At 41.9% G+C, this 15,808-nt stretch overlaps 7 protein-coding genes across 7 annotated transcripts; 4 read left to right on the top strand and 3 right to left on the bottom strand.

Moving 5' to 3' along the window:
- Positions 1-77: 77 nt before the first annotated feature.
- PPM2 (Ppm2p) lies at positions 78-3,119 on the bottom strand (the record flags this gene model as incomplete). Its single annotated transcript, XM_018880694.1, has 1 exon — positions 78-3,119. One exon carries the CDS (start codon positions 3,117-3,119, stop codon positions 78-80), a length of 3,042 nt encoding a protein of 1,013 aa, XP_018738488.1.
- Positions 3,120-5,058: 1,939 nt separating this feature from the next.
- On the top strand, positions 5,059-6,666 carry FIG4 (phosphatidylinositol-3,5-bisphosphate 5-phosphatase; the record flags this gene model as incomplete). The annotated part of the gene is made up of 1 exon (XM_018880693.1): positions 5,059-6,666. The coding sequence occupies one exon, from the start codon at positions 5,059-5,061 to the stop codon at positions 6,664-6,666; it is 1,608 nt and encodes a 535-aa protein (XP_018738487.1).
- A 131-nt stretch (positions 6,667-6,797) lies between these two features.
- On the bottom strand, positions 6,798-7,499 carry RRP40 (Rrp40p; the record flags this gene model as incomplete). Its single annotated transcript, XM_018880691.1, has 1 exon — positions 6,798-7,499. One exon carries the CDS (start codon positions 7,497-7,499, stop codon positions 6,798-6,800), a length of 702 nt encoding a protein of 233 aa, XP_018738486.1.
- A 905-nt stretch (positions 7,500-8,404) lies between these two features.
- ATG4 (Atg4p) lies at positions 8,405-9,244 on the top strand (the record flags this gene model as incomplete). The annotated part of the gene is made up of 1 exon (XM_018880690.1): positions 8,405-9,244. One exon carries the CDS (start codon positions 8,405-8,407, stop codon positions 9,242-9,244), a length of 840 nt encoding a protein of 279 aa, XP_018738485.1.
- Positions 9,245-9,706: 462 nt separating this feature from the next.
- AWJ20_3657 (uncharacterized protein) lies at positions 9,707-10,498 on the top strand (the record flags this gene model as incomplete). The annotated part of the gene is made up of 1 exon (XM_018880689.1): positions 9,707-10,498. The coding sequence occupies one exon, from the start codon at positions 9,707-9,709 to the stop codon at positions 10,496-10,498; it is 792 nt and encodes a 263-aa protein (XP_018738484.1).
- Positions 10,499-11,292: 794 nt separating this feature from the next.
- Positions 11,293-13,671, top strand: SQS1 (Sqs1p; the record flags this gene model as incomplete). Its single annotated transcript, XM_018880688.1, has 1 exon — positions 11,293-13,671. One exon carries the CDS (start codon positions 11,293-11,295, stop codon positions 13,669-13,671), a length of 2,379 nt encoding a protein of 792 aa, XP_018738483.1.
- Positions 13,672-13,752: 81 nt separating this feature from the next.
- AWJ20_3655 (uncharacterized protein) lies at positions 13,753-15,456 on the bottom strand (the record flags this gene model as incomplete). The annotated part of the gene is made up of 1 exon (XM_018880687.1): positions 13,753-15,456. The coding sequence occupies one exon, from the start codon at positions 15,454-15,456 to the stop codon at positions 13,753-13,755; it is 1,704 nt and encodes a 567-aa protein (XP_018738482.1).
- Positions 15,457-15,808: the final 352 nt, after the last annotated feature.

The raw sequence follows: 15,808 nt of genomic DNA, 5'->3' as shown, positions 1-15,808 counted from the left end.
TAGTATTATATTTAGAGTATTTTACATTAATAACGGGTATCCAAGCTGATTTATTGATAGCGAGCTAAGTTCTATAATTAGCATTGCTTTCTTATTTCATCAGCAAGACGCAAGAGATAAAATTTGCGTATCTCCTGCGGGACATCATGGAAACTATTTACAAGTTTGAGGACTGCTTTACGACCATCATCATAGGCTGTTATATCGCGATTGCCGTAAACATCTTTCCCAGCAGCGTAAATTGATGGCTCCAAGTCTTTCCAAAAGAAGTTAAGGGAAACCGATGCCACTAATGGTTGGGTAGCGTGGAGCCACATCGAGGGAATAAAGATAATGTCACCTGGATGCATGACAACCTCCATAGGATGACACTTATAATGTGCTGGAGGTGGATTGGCAAAAATGTTCTCGATGGTGGATGATGATGCACCAGCAGGAAATGATAGATGGACAACGTCTTGAGGAGGATACAACCGAACCCTCTTCTGACCGACTACTTGGCATAGAACGTTGGCTGTAACATCATAATGCAGCCACATACTAGTGTTTGCAGACGAGAGTCTAAGTGGTGATGAAAAGTGATCCTTCTCCAAACTATCTAGGAAATCAGGTAGTTTAAAATCATTTGAAAGACCTGGAAAGTCAGATTTGAAAATAGCTGGTTTGGACTTTGGATCGGAAATTGATAATGACCTGAGGTATACCTTTTCAGAAGTGGAGAACATTTTAGTAACAAAATCCTTGAAATCTAGACTCTTGTAATCAAAGTTTTTAGCTTGGAAATTCAAGGCATCAGATGATGTCACATGAGCCACTACTTTCGTGTCATGACCAACCTTTTCCACAAGATATTCAGGTGATCTCCAACTATCAATGCACGGTCCTAGATGTGAATTTCTAAATAGGACTGGACTACGCAGCCTACAAATAGTTCTAAATGACTCTTGGCTAACAGGGTTGGTGATGACGTCTATTATGGGCACTTCTTTCACCGACACATCCCCATGGTCTAGCCCATCGTATTGTTCATTGTCCTTGGCACTACCAGACAACTTTATAGTCGCTAACTCGGGCAAAGATGCTGCATTCCCTAAGCCAAAAGAATAGACATCATCCCAGAATGATCCAAATGAGAAACAGACACATCCTCCTCCGTAAGAAAGAATGTGCTTGTCTTGCCCCAAATTTACCTCATTAGCACAGAAACCTACAAGCATCGGCAACTCATGGTTTGATGTGATCGGGTGTCTCTTTATCTCTCCTGTCTTATAATTCAAACTGACAAAAATGTCATGTCTATCGAGAAGTTTTTGAGAAGAAACACCTCCAAAAATCAGAACAGTAGAATTACCAATAATAGTACTTCTAGATCCGTACCTAGTGACCAATGCTTGTTCGCGTACAGGAACCAGTTCAACAGTGACAGTATTAGTGACGCGATCATATATGAATGAGTAGACCTCGGATCGAACCTTTTTATCATCATCCATACCACCAACTATTATACCGTTATTTGAAGTGTTGCACATTGCGGGTGAGAACAGATTTGGAATAGGACAACCTTTGACCTCAACATACCGCCAGCCAAGTTCTTGAGACCAAGACAAAAATGGCGATGGTTCCTCTCTACCAGATCCCCCGAAAATCAATATTTGATCATCAATGTTAACAGCACAATGTCTGGATCTTGGAGACGGCAGATCCTCTACACGGGACCATTCTCCAGTCTCCTTGGTAAGCAGCCAACAGTCTGCCAGCGGGTTTGCTGGACGTAATCGGCCGCCTACTAAAAGTATATCCCCATTGGTTAAGTTAGATAAAGTGTGACATGTTCTTCCCTGGATTGGACACTCATCATATGGATAAGAGTCATTTGCGTTAGCGGATATGATCAACGAACTAGATTCTCTAGCAGTTGTAACTCCACCATGGAAAAAAATGGACGATCCATGAGTGCAACCTGCCAAAAACTTTCTTTTGGCTTTTGGCAATGAAACCCTAGAGATGGAAACTTCAGAGCCAAGCTCGGAGTTCGTACTATCAGAATTGTCAATACTGGGAGCCAACTTCACCTGAGATCCACCTGTAGCATGTAAGATGAAGTAATGCTGACCAAATAAGATGAACTCTTCCCACTCATCAAACTCCTCAACGGACTCAACAAACTTCTTGTCAGCATCTGACACATCATTAGTCCAAAAGTCAAAAAGATTTTGGACATTTACAGACTTCCATCCCCTTGATAGGAATCTATCACGCTGTTTGCCGATATTAGGATAAGAAGTAATGCTATGTAATGGTGTTTTCAGGCTGTTAAAATGTTTCAACATGGTTTTGGCAAACGGGTGATCTTCCCCAGCGGGCATTATCTGCTCCAATAGGGCGAATTCTGCTCTGGGTAATCCTGCTGCCCAGCGGATAAGGTCATCGGCGGTTTTTTGAATCATATAAGTAAGGGATACCTCAGCAGTAAACAAGACTACTGAATTTTCTAGGTCGAACAAATCCCTCAATGCGGCTTCAAAGGTATTTAACTCACGAAGATCACACCCAAGGGCAATGTATTTTTCGGCCTGTAAATATATTTTCCCATTGGGAGAGTTCTTGTCATTATCAATATTCGGTGAATATGTTGCTGGACCAATTATTTGGGCCAATTCCTTGGTCCTGTAAACTGTCGCAGCCTTTTTAAAAATAAGATCGCTATAATCAACATCCAGGAATGTTACGTTCTCACAATTCTCTCCAGAAGATAAGTACTGGAATGGATAGGGATCAAAACCACAGCCGAGGTTGACCACAATCACCTTCGTTTCTGAGTTCTGATATTGCACAAGCACCTTGGAAATAACGCTTTTCATTGCCTCTATACGAGTCCAATAGCCCCGATTGATAATTGGAGAACGTCGTTGTGGCTTTGGTACAAAGTACCGAAAAAATTCCATAGGCTGCTCATTACTGGACCCCTTTTTCCTGTACAGTCTTTCTACAGACCTCTTGGAGACAATAGAAGAATCATTGGTGCCTTGAATGGATTCATCAACAAGAATCTTTTTCTTCTTAATAATCTTTTTAACCTTCTTGACTTCAGGCTTCGAAACCGTTGGTTCAATAGACATGGTTTCACAGCTTGGTTTTTAGTAGCGGTCGGGCTAATTGAAGCACAGATCAGTGCGAAACTGATCCTGCATGAAAAAAATTCAGCCGTTAGTCCCTGCATGCTGGTACTGGTGAGGTATTAAAGGAACGCGAAACCTGATTTAACTTGTAATATTATAGTAAGTATATTAGACTGATATTAGATTGTGAAATGGTGACTATGCTAACTTATATCTATTTCAAGAATTATAGTAATATCTTTTCTATGACTTAGCCATCTCATGTCACGTGGTATGAATATATCCCTGCAAAGCGGATACTTAGCAGCAATCTGCATGTTCATCCCCTGTCAACAAGCCCACCATAGTTTCAACTTAAAATATTGGACTTATAATGGAAAGCGATAGTGCAGACTTGGTAGTAAATGGAGATGTGACAAATCTGGTTTTCCCAACTGTGGCAATCCAACAGAATGATGGTGAATCATCAGCTGCTACTAGAAGTCCGGAGGTGAAGAGCAATTCGTTTGTTGTTTTGAATGATAATACTGCAGAGGCATCCAAAGCCAAAGGTGAGGTGTCGGTTCCACCATCAAATCAGCATGACCATCAATTGAATGACAACATAAATGGATACCCAGTCGTGTCGTCAGTGGCCGGAACCACAAACCAGGGCCAATCGGTTCATCCAGAACCGAGTAGAAGTGATGAGATGCACCCAAATGGGCCATCATTGCTCGAGCAAAATCTAACACTGGCACCACCCTCAAAGTTTATGCTCACGAAGTTTACTATTTATGAAACTAAAAGTAAAATGTACATTGTTGGATCAAATGCACGAGAATCCAGATTCAGGATGTTAGAAATCGACCTCACGGTGCCTAAAGACCAGCTCGTTATATCTGAAAAGACCCCAACCTCGGTAAATCGGGCAGGAATCATCGAAATGCTATCAAGCTTGGAAAAGAGTGCTGATTCTTCCCGTGGGAAAACAGGCTTTGGCAGTAGTGGATTGACAAAGCGGTTAACAGCTTGGGCTATTTTGGGATTTATCCGATTTTCTGAGGGCTATTATGTGTCGGTAGTGACGAAGCGAAGCATCGTCGCCTTGATAGGTGGCCATTTCGTCTATCATATAGAATCCACGCAGTTGATACCCATTGCACATAGCAGTGTATACCGTAAACCAGACCGTCGGTCTGATGAAGCGAGGTACATGGCGACTTTTCAGAGTATGGACCTGAGCCGAACCTTTTATTACAGTAACAGCTATGATATCACTAATACCCTGCAATATAACATGATCAGAGAAAAGGAAACAGTTTTGGGATTATACGATGAGTCTCCCTCAGATAGGTTTGGAAAGTATAACGAGCGATTTCTTTGGAACATACAACTTCTGGAGCCAGTGAGACATACGTTTAGTGGTGCTATGGACTGGTGCACGGCGATAATTCACGGATTTATTGATCAGGCCAAGATTTCTGTTTGTGGAAGAAACGTTTTAGTGATTCTTGTTGCCCGAAGATCAAGATACTTCGCAGGCGCCCGGTTTTTGAAACGTGGGGTGAATGACCAAGGCAATGTGGCCAACGAGGTCGAAACTGAGCAAATAGTATGCGACCACTTGACCACTTCATTTCACGATCCTCAGGATGGTGTCTTCAACTGTCCTCGATATACCTCATATGTTCAGCACCGGGGAAGTATTCCTTTATATTGGACTCAGGATGTGAGCAAGAATATGACCCCAAAGCCACCGATTGAGTTGAATGCAGCGGACCCTTTTTTCTCTTCTGCTGCGTTGCATTTTGATAACATGTTCAAAAGATATGGTTCACCAATATTGATTCTCAATTTAATAAAGACACGGGAACGAATTCCAAGAGAATCGAAGTTACTCCATGAATTTGAACAATGTATCAATTATCTGAATCAGTTTTTGCCCAAGGACTCGAAAATGCAATATACTTCGTGGGATATGAGTCGGGCATCTAAAAGTCGTGACCAGGAAGTGATTGAATTTTTAGAAAACTATGCTGAGAAGACTCTAATGACAACAGGATTCTTTCACAATGGAAAGAATTTGGCATGGATGAAAATTCAAGATGGAATTTGCCGGACAAATTGTATCGACTGTTTAGATAGAACTAATGCTGCCCAGTTTGTTATTGGTAAAAAGGCTCTTGGATACCAGCTGTATGCCCTTGGAATTAGCAATACTGTCAATATAGAGTACGATTCTGACGTTGTAAATCTACTTACGGAGATGTATCACGATCACGGCGACACTATCGCATTGCAGTATGGTGGATCCCATTTGGTGAACACGATGGAGACATATCGAAAGATCAATCAGTGGACTAGTCATTCACGGGATATGATAGAAAGTATAAGGCGATTCTACAGCAACTCATTTGTAGACTCCCAACGACAGGATGCGATTAATTTGTTTTTAGGTAATTATGTGTGGCGGGAGGGCCAGCCTACTTTATGGGATCTATCTACCGATTACTACCTTCACAATGATGTTTTTGGGAGAAAATTTAGAAGGAGCTATTTAAAATGGTGGACACCGTCAAACCTTTTTACTATGCATGATAGATTGAACATGAAGATTGATGATATTGATATTCATAATGAAGAATACGAACCCCTGTTACCATATAGAGATTTTTATGACAATTACTGGAATGAATATTACAGACCGAGAATGTTGACATCTCTAAAATCGACCTTTGCTTTTAATATGAATTCGACCCTACGATATCTTCCAACTAATGGCAAGCTACAAGACTTGCAAGAGCTAGCAATAGGCTCTAGTCCGTTCGTGTCACGAAAGCCACTTGAGGGAAATCATAGCGCTGAATTTAATAACGGGAAGAACAAGTTCAAGCAGTCTCAGGGTACCTCGAACCCAACTAAACAGATACGATCCAGTGGAGGTCCCAGTTCCATTCGCAAAGAAGCCATGAAACGTGCTTCAATGATATATCAGACACCGGCATTACCCAAGATTATCAGCGACCGAGTGTTTTCAGGTAGGGTTCCCGATTCTGTTAAGCGCGAAGTTGAGGGAGATGAAAACTCCGCAGATTTGCAGCCAGTACAGACAAACATACAGGCTGTTATGGAAAAGCCTGGTTCCGGACCATTCCCAAGCTTTGTGGACAACCCTGATTGTAACGTGACATATGGGAATACGGACGATGTACAAAAAATGGCACAGCAGTTTTTGGAACCTGTCGTATCGTCCCAGCAGTATCAGGAATATGAGCAATATGTCAAGAACGACCTTCAGTTTGAAATGACACCAAGCGGCGGCGGTCAAAAAGATTCACCACACACTCACGATAGGTACTTCGGCTTCCTAGTCTCACCTGATGAAATTGTATCAAACCTTCAGGTAGCTACCAACGACTATAAAGCATACGAGTATTACTATAAATTGTCACGACTCGACGACGATCCATCGGCAGGCCGCATGGAGATGGTAGAAGATAGCTTTGGCACAGAAGTACATAACGCTTTTGCATACCAAAAATGGGTGTCCTTGGACAGCCTGTAATCTATTTTTGTTGGTAGAAGGTGAGTGTGTGTCATGGATATGTTGCAATTCGTGATGAATATTTTTTAATATTTGATTTTCATTTAATTAATAAATAAGCATTTTGAGCATAGCTCCTATGAAGCAGCCATCTATTTAGTTTTCTTTCCAGATAAGAGTTTTGAAACGAGATCAACACTTTCATGTTCACTTAACGTCTCGGATTTCTCAATGCACTGAGCTATTTTAAATATTGTTGTATTATCCGGAGCATCAATCCAAATCTTGCCATTCATTCCAATAGCGATTTCAAAGGGAACTATATCACCAATAGCTGACAAAAGTGGACTTCCCTCAAATAAGAGTTTACGAGCGTAAGCCAATGAGACCTGTACAACATAGCCCCCTTTCAATTCACCGAACCCTGCAGCTTTACCAGTGTTGCTATCATAGCATTCCATCTCTGCCTCAATATCCTTATCAGCCATAGTAATTCGTCCATATACAAGAGCTCCAACAGGAAGATTGGGCCGATTTTTTTTATTTGCGTTCTCAAAGGCAAACTGACCCAATCTGACAGATGGCGATGCATCCTGTAACAGTACTCGAAATCCCTCGGTCTGTCTACCAACAACAACACCTATAACATGGTCTTTTACTGATGGCACATATCTTCGGCTATTTGATTCGATATATACAGATCCAGTATGCCCCTTCTCTTTGCGCATGAGATACCCAGCTTTAACAGGCACCGGTTTTGATAGTGGGGCCTGAAATAACCCTGGTCCTAAAGTTGTAGCATCACCAAGATCTATCAGAGTATCTCCTGGCAGAATAACCGTTGACTCAGTCATTGTCCTTTGGGTGCCAATTTTAGGAATATCAAAATATATTTTCTCACCGTTTCGTCTTTCTTCGGGGCTGGTGATACAGTTGAGATTCTGCACCGATAGCCGGACGGCTGAAAATTATTAGCTCTGAGAGAGTTGGGAGGAAATCGCCCACAATAGGTATACAGAGCGTTATGCTTCTAAAGGGTGTAATCCTAGTGAGCTCACTAGGCTTCAACTTCGGCAGCGTGAAGGGACATATTTGATCTTGGCTGATAAAATAGCTTAGAAATAGCTTATAGATAACAATTATATAATAGAGAATACAGGTAGTCAAGTATCGGGATAGTATACTCAGCAATAGAAGTATCTAAGGAGAGACTAAATATAAAGAATGAGGGCGTAGGAGTCTGTAGAGGGCCTTAACAGATAGACGTACACCAGCCTTGCGTAAGTGGGAGTTATGCACTCTCAACAATACGCCACCCACTCTAGACTACCTGCTTAAAGCCCTTATCGGCCTGCAGGTAATATCAATCAGTGTAGTAGTGTAAACAGCTCAGTACCTGGTGCAAGCACCTGACCCGTTCCAACTTACTACTCTACTACATAACCAAATATTGGGAATCAAACACGACAATTAGGTAAACAAACTAACAGGGAGGGAGTTGAAGTACTAAAGACTATCAAAGATAAAGGGTGATTCTGATATATTATTTTGTGATAAAGATTTAATAGTCAGAGTAGAGCTCTAAATTCGTGTTTTAGGGGTTGGTTGCCTCCTTGGCTTTATTCAACAGAACAGACTAATAACCCAGTACTTTGTTGATCCAAGGTCGCGAATCCTAGTTCCAACTAAATAATTGCAGTAGAGATAGCAAATACTTTTGGATGAAGGAGTTTGTTGCTTTGTGATAACTCTTGTGATAATGTCTCATAATTCAGGTGTAAGAAGAGTATTTGAGTATCTCTGGGACACAGAACCCACCAACTCCGATCTGGTTAATGAAATTGTTTGCTTAGGAGTATCATACGAGCCTAGTAGGAAAAGTTCTGATGATCTAACGGAGACCATAAATATATCTGAAGATGGACTTAGAGAGGAAGGAGTCGCTGACCTGGAGCATGGGCTTGCGGTCAAGCCGACAGAAACAGGTACATCGCACAATCAACATACTTCGCTGGAAGAAAAGGACAAGCAGACGAAAGGATTAAGTTTCCCGTCTATGCTTAGGGCAGTGACGATGGCTGGTGCGACATTTTCCAATTCGGGTGCAACTGGTGCGACTGCAGCCGAGTCGCAACTGTCTTCAGCTCCAATAAATTCGGCAACTGTCTCCGCCCCATCAGCAGAGTGGCCCCCAGAATTTCTTGCCGACGTGGGTTCTAAATTATGGCTTACATATCGCACGGGCTTCCCTTTGATACCAAAATCCAAGGATGGACCATCGGCAGTGCGATTAACTGGCATTCTCCGCGGTGGTGGCATTGATATAAATGGCTTTACATCGGACGTAGGGTGGGGTTGTATGATCCGGACAGGCCAGTCTCTATTAGCCAACGCACTTGCATTACTTGAATTGGGTCGTGAGTGGAGAGTATCACCAGATCAGCCAGATCATCTAGAATTGCAGATTGCCCAGTTGTTTCGGGATGATCCGCAAGCGCCATTTTCAATTCACAATTTTGTTCGTCATGGGGAGGACTTTTGCGGGAAAAAACCTGGCGAATGGTTTGGACCTTCAGCGGCAGCTAGCAGTATAAAGTAAGTATATTGCCCTTTCGGTTAGTCAAGACAGGAGGCTGATACTGTGCAGAATTATGACTAACAATATAGATCTCTATGCCAGAGATTTGCAAATGATAAGCTGAGGGTATACTCAAATAATGGCTCTGATATATACGAAGATAGCTTTTTGAGGACAGCTCAAGAAGCAGATGGGCTCAAACCAACCCTGATTTTACTTGGCATTCGAGCTGGAATTGAAAATGTGAACCCGGTATACTGGGACTCAGTTCGTGGGTTTTTGAAATGTAAACAGGCTGTCGGCATTGCTGGTGGCCGACCTTCAGCCTCTCATTACTTTTTTGCATACCAAGGCGACAATTTATTCTACTTGGATCCCCACAAGGCTCAAGGAAGCTTAAAGCTTGCAGAGGATGGGAACCTAGATCCGGAATCGTATCAAAGCTTACATTCGAGACGAATCAGACAACTACACTTGAAGGAAATGGATCCTAGTATGTTGGTGGGATTTTTGATTCGTGACGAAGAAGATTGGGTGAACTGGAAGAGTTTCATCAGGGAATCGGACTGTAGCAAGATTATCAATATATCGGCCAATGAATCGTTAATGTTTCGGAGAACTTCACTATCAGTTGGAAATGACGATGAAGGAGATGGCGAATTCATAGATGTTGGCCTGGAAGATGAACTTGAAGATAATGATACTATGGTTGCGTTAGATGATGATGATGATGATGATGTGAATGAGTATGAACACGAGGACGAAGGAACAGAAGAAAGCAACAATGATCGAGCCCCACAGGGTAGCAAATGTGATGCCCACAAGCATGGCGAGGAAGTGGATGAACTAGACGAAGACCAGTTTGGAGACGCTAAGCGCCAAGTTGAGGTCGATGATGATGCTCCTGTAATGATTGATTCAATGACTGAAACAGACAAGCGAGTTGACATGGATTTGAATTTTAATGATTGTATAGATGACATTGAGGATCCTAACGAGTACGTTTCAGCTTTGACTTCGCATCATGAGAGCACAGTGGTCTCAGATACCGAAGATACAGGCTCCAATGATGGAAACAGGGACTCATCATATGGCACGCCAGTGTTGGTTTCTGGCGAATCTCACCACCCCAGTTGTTTCGAAGATGATGGACCGCTTGTGAAAATCAGTAGGAATCTTAGCTACAGCGGTCCTGACGAGGAGTGGGAGGAGATGAACTCAGCCACAATGGCAAATGATGATCTGGGTCAAGCATTAAAGAGCTCAGATCTATAATTTATTAATGACTTATAGTGTATAACAATTAGCCTCGAATAAGTAATAGTCAGGGCCCTCTGATGAACGTTCTTTCTCTTGGGCCCTGCATGTTTTGTTTACACGGCTGGATATCTCGATCCCCAAATGCGTATCAGTCAGGGCACACGGACGAATACACGACGCGAAATACTTGGTGACGAGACTTCTGTACCCTACCATGCACAATGTCAACACACCCTTGCCCAAAGGTCCCAACTACTATATAAAGGGCCCAAGACCCCCAAAGATTGAAAATCTTTTTCTTCTTTTTTTCTTCTTCATACTTACCTAGAGACGTTGCTGGAGCTCAAAAATTCTTAGCGACTGGGTAGTTTCGTCTGCATTGCACACGGCAGAACGGCTATTTACCTGCCATCTTCGGGTGGTACGGGTCTCATAATTTTTGATTTCGACCCTCTTGGGTCACCAAAGTATGAAGAAGCTACTCTTTGTCGACATTTTTGCACTATCAGACGAGGTCGTATGACAGTGGAAATGTGACTACAAAGAGAGTTCTGTAATATAGTTACAAGTGTATATTCAATCAACAATGATATTCAGGTTCAATTAATTGTTAATTGTGAATCGTTTACGTGTATGTCGAATAGTTATATCTGATGGATGTACTTCTGTTGTGAACGTCGAAAAGGGATATTAGAGCGCAAATAGCTAGTGGTTAGGTTTGTCTGTATACAGAGCACGTGATAGATTGAGGTTGATTGTAGGATGTAAGATTAATTTGATAACAGACCAGGTCGTTATAGAAAGCAACAATGGCCAAAAAGCATAAGCCAAAGGGCAAGAAAGGAGGTCGGAATGGAGGATCCAAAGGAGGCAGCGCCAATGGAAGTACAAAAAGCAATAGGAAAAAAGGCGGACAAGGAAAAAGTAGCGGCGCTGGTCGCAACAGCTCCGACAATCGAATTCCAGGTCGTAGAAAGGATGATACAGATGATGTGAATCCAATTTCTGGTAACCATAACCATCATCATCGCCACCATCACAAAATGTCAATGAAACGAGAAGCTTGGCTTACGTCAGAACATAGAGAGCACTCGAGAGGAAAATTAAGATTGATGCCTATGGTATTTATCAAATCGTCTGAAGTATATGATCCATCTAAAATGGAATGGGACAATGTTAATAAAATAATGCGGCAGCCAGAGCCGAGTTTGTTGAATATGGACATGGATATCGAAATTGAACAAGAAGTGGAAATTGATGCTGTCCTAGTCGATGATTCCAATCTGTATCTCGAAGCTAGTCATCCAAATGAAACGAGTCAAGCAGAAATCTCCAAACAAATTGAAAATGAATCCCCAAGAGGTAACAAGATTTTCGCTGAATCAAGCATTCTTATTACCTCTGACAAGGATGAACTATCTCACTCGGACGATAATATTGTTGCAGAAGGGCAAGGCGATGATGAAAGGAGCGAAACTGCTTCCTCAGGGTCGGTTTTACAAAGTTCGCCTCGACCAGGCTCGTTTGCTCCGCTGAGTTATGAGACAAGATTGGGGTCGACCAAAAATACTTTGCAACAAAGTAAAGTGTTCAATTCTACTAAACTATCTCATAGGGCTAATGATCTACCAGTCGATGTAGACCACCAGGAGTACTCAATAGGTACCGCAGGAACAGCCGACGACGAGGACGAAGATGAAGCTCAGTCAACCAGTGAAGAGGATGATGACGAAGATATGTCCAACCATTCTAGTGACTTGGAATATGAACAGCTTATTGGACTTCGGAGGCTAGCTCTACGTGACCTTGAAGTTGGCGACTCAATAGACGATGAATACGATGAGCTATCACAATATGCAGATAGTTCATCTAATAATGATTACGGCAGCGATTTATACGATACGTATGATGATGATGATGATGATGATGAAGAGGATGACTATATTGAAGACAATGATGGAGATGATGAAAGCGATTATGATCCTGAGGACCTCCGAGAAGGTGTTTCCGGTTTCCCTCTTGATGATTCTGATACTGAGCCATTACCAGATGGCCCGGTTGTAAAGATTATCAGTACGCAATATGGGGCCAATGGGAAAGAATTTGTTGTTCAGTGGTCAGATGAGTATGCGCTCATCAGGGAATCTAACAAAATTGATGAGGATGAGTTCTATGAGTTGTATCAAGATCATGGATATACTAATGAAAAGATTGCCAAGAAAATAAGGAGTCTCGGTGCCAGTATGTCTGACGATGAAGAGGCGGAGGACAATAGGCAGGAACTATATTTCGAAGATACCCAAGGAATGGATGCCTTTGCTTCTAGTGGCGATGAATTGGATGCCATTATCCGTCAACTGGTACAAGAAGATAATGATGTATCGGCTCGTAAGAAGAAAAATAAAGATGCAATTCTTGAATCTTTTTCTGAAAGTGTCCTGGAGGCTCCGAAAAGGGTCAAAAAAGGAAAAGTACCCAAGTTCGAAGTGTCTGATGATGAAATCAGAGAGTATCTAGAGAAGCAATGGGTGAAGTCTCGTGAAGCTAAAAGAATTCGAAAGCAGCAACGCGAGGAGTTGAGAAAAGCAGGTCTGTTGAAAAAGCCTAAGAAGTCAGCTAAAGATGTGACCCATTTGAAGTATAGGTATCTTGATAAAATTACTGTGGATGATGTCGTTCAAGAGATTGAGAATTTTATCCACAATGAATCAACAACAACCTTGCAGTTCCCACCAGTGGATTACAATGCACGTTACATTATTGAGAAGCTGTGTCAAGCATATTATTTGAAATCACAATGTCGGGGAGATGGTTTAAATAAGGTGATAATTGCCACGAAAACTTCTAGCTCTTTTGGTGACTTTGATGAGCCAAAGGTTAACAGATACTTGAACAGAAGAAAAGTGTTTCCTCGCACTGATACTAAGCGTGAGAGTGTCAGAAGGAAGAGGCCAGCAGAAATGAAACTTCAAAAATCTAGTGGTGGCGGTGGAATTGTCCATCATAAGGAAGGTGATGTTGTTGGAGCTACCGCTGATGAACTAGGAGCAGATAATATTGGAAGACAAATGCTCGAAAAGATGGGTTGGAAGGTAGGTATGGGATTGGGTACCCGATCGGTTGGTATAATCGAGCCTATAGCTGCCAAGGTCAAGAAAACGAAGTGGGGCATTGGTATGGATATTTAGAGCAAATAGTGTATATGTTATTTATTTATTAAAATTTTTCATCATTCATTAAGATATAGAGCTAGCTGATCAATTAGGTATTCAGGAAAAAGTGCTTCGATTGCGGTTTAAAATTAAAAGCATCTCTTGAAGACACTTTTGATTCTTCCTTTTCCTGAGCTCTTGGCCACTATAAATTATTCGGTGAACTTCCTGGGTAAAATTGAGGTATACATCGTCTTCACCAAGCAGTTTCGCTATCATCGGGAGCCATTTGGAAAAACGGCTAACAGGCATGTCAAATATAAGTGCGATATTCTTAATCATGTTTTGCGCATCAATCAATGACATCGAATCGACTTCGTTCAGTTCAAGGCGGTTATATAACTTTTCCTTTATAAACGAGTGAGAGTTTATCGGTTCGGAGCGACCAAGCAATTGTGAACACTGGGACTGTAGTTTTGAGAACTCGTCTTTCAACTGTCGATTCTCGTTAAGCAGGCGAATATTTTCCTCATGCGTTGAGTTGTATCTACGCAGTAAATCTTCAAGTTTTTGATGAACATCGTTACTCGCTGATGAGGAGCGATCAGAATGAGATATTTGAAGCGGTATATTCATAGATTTCCTAGCTTCACCATCGACAGATTGTGCATGTGCATGTGCATGTTCATGGTCAACTTTATACCTTTCATCTTGATTGGAATTAGGCTGGGGTTCAACTTGGACCTCAGTTTCGGATTCTGGCACTGATTCAATAACTACCCTCCTCTTCGGTTCTATATTAGGTGTCTGCTCAACCTGTGGGGTTTCTTGGCTCTGTTGAACTTCTTCAGTTACATCAACAGGGAGTGCGGTTCGTAAATGGGTGTGGTCATCTGCTGACTTCCACTGCCCCTCGAATTGTTGGAACAACTCTTCACCATGGGGGTGAGACCTAATGAAGGCTAAAAATCCATGAAGCATGGATGCATCAGCTACCTCAGCGTTTCCAGCATTATGAACCTCCCCTTCAGAAAGGACAGTCTCAGATAAGTCACTGGATTGACCTGGTCTTTCTGTAAAGCTTTTTCTTAAATCTGTCTCTACAGGAAATTCTGCTGGGCTAGAACTGGGCCGAAGCGTATCTTTTCCATTGGACCCCATGAAGGACCGAACTGATGCACGCCCGCTAGTTCTTACGATTCCATCTCGTCTGAAAGTACCTATTTTTGAAATTGGGGTCATATTTACCGCATTTCTGTACTCAGTTTCTCTCTTGGTGAAAGTAGAACCATTGGTCTTGTCCGTCCGATTCTCGTCTTCGTGTTGTTCTTTATTCTTGGGATGAGGAGGACCTTCTCTTTCTTCAGCATATCTTTTCCCAACATCAGTGGTTCTTTCAATTTGAGCATTATCTGCTTCTTTTTCCTCTCCATTCAACGATGCTTTTCCCTTTTCTTGATCCGGGTCACCTAATGTGCTACCTGATATTTGGTTGTCGTTATATGGCGTCGATTGAGAAATTGGGGTATAATCTGATATAATAAAACTGCCTCCGCTCATTATTTCATTGCCTTTGGAAGGTTGCTTTCGGGGTTTCTCTTCTATTGAGTTGTTTCTTTCATGTTGTTGAGGTTTAGTCTGTTCCTTGGGTCCATTCATTTGCATATACTCCAGAAGAGCTTTCCTGTGCTCAATATTCAAAGGTTGAAACCCGTTTCCAAAATCGTCAAGATCTGAGTCCGAATTAACTTTGTAGTCATATTTATAACTATTATTAGTATCTGGGTCTAAAATGGAAACCAGCGAGTGTTTAGTGTTCATAATTGCTCCAGTGGTCGCTTGTCAGTTCACAGATCGCGCACCTACAGAATGTAAACAAATCCCCCATCGCGTATGCATTAATATCACGTGCATATTCCAGTCTGTCATTTGTCAATTAGCTTTATCATGCCAAGTATCAATTTATGTCATCTCCTATCTCCTATAAATAAGTTTCAAGTCTGGCAATTGTTCATTATTGGTGCTGGCTATTATCCTATACGTTTTGAAATTATTAAAAGTGCAATCCTTGATAGATAGATTATAAACTGGCAAATAGCTTCCTGGGTAAGGATACATTGATGGGTAGCGCCGCACGATTTGGTAAGTCCACGTCGCACGAGTCGAGATTAAC

This window comes from Sugiyamaella lignohabitans, chromosome B (assembly GCF_001640025.1).
Source record: "Sugiyamaella lignohabitans strain CBS 10342 chromosome B, complete sequence".
In the NCBI taxonomy this organism is placed as follows: Eukaryota; Fungi; Ascomycota; class Dipodascomycetes; order Dipodascales; family Trichomonascaceae; genus Sugiyamaella; species Sugiyamaella lignohabitans.
Note: the sequence above shows the minus strand (reverse complement) of the source record. Positions and strands in the feature narration are given on the sequence as shown.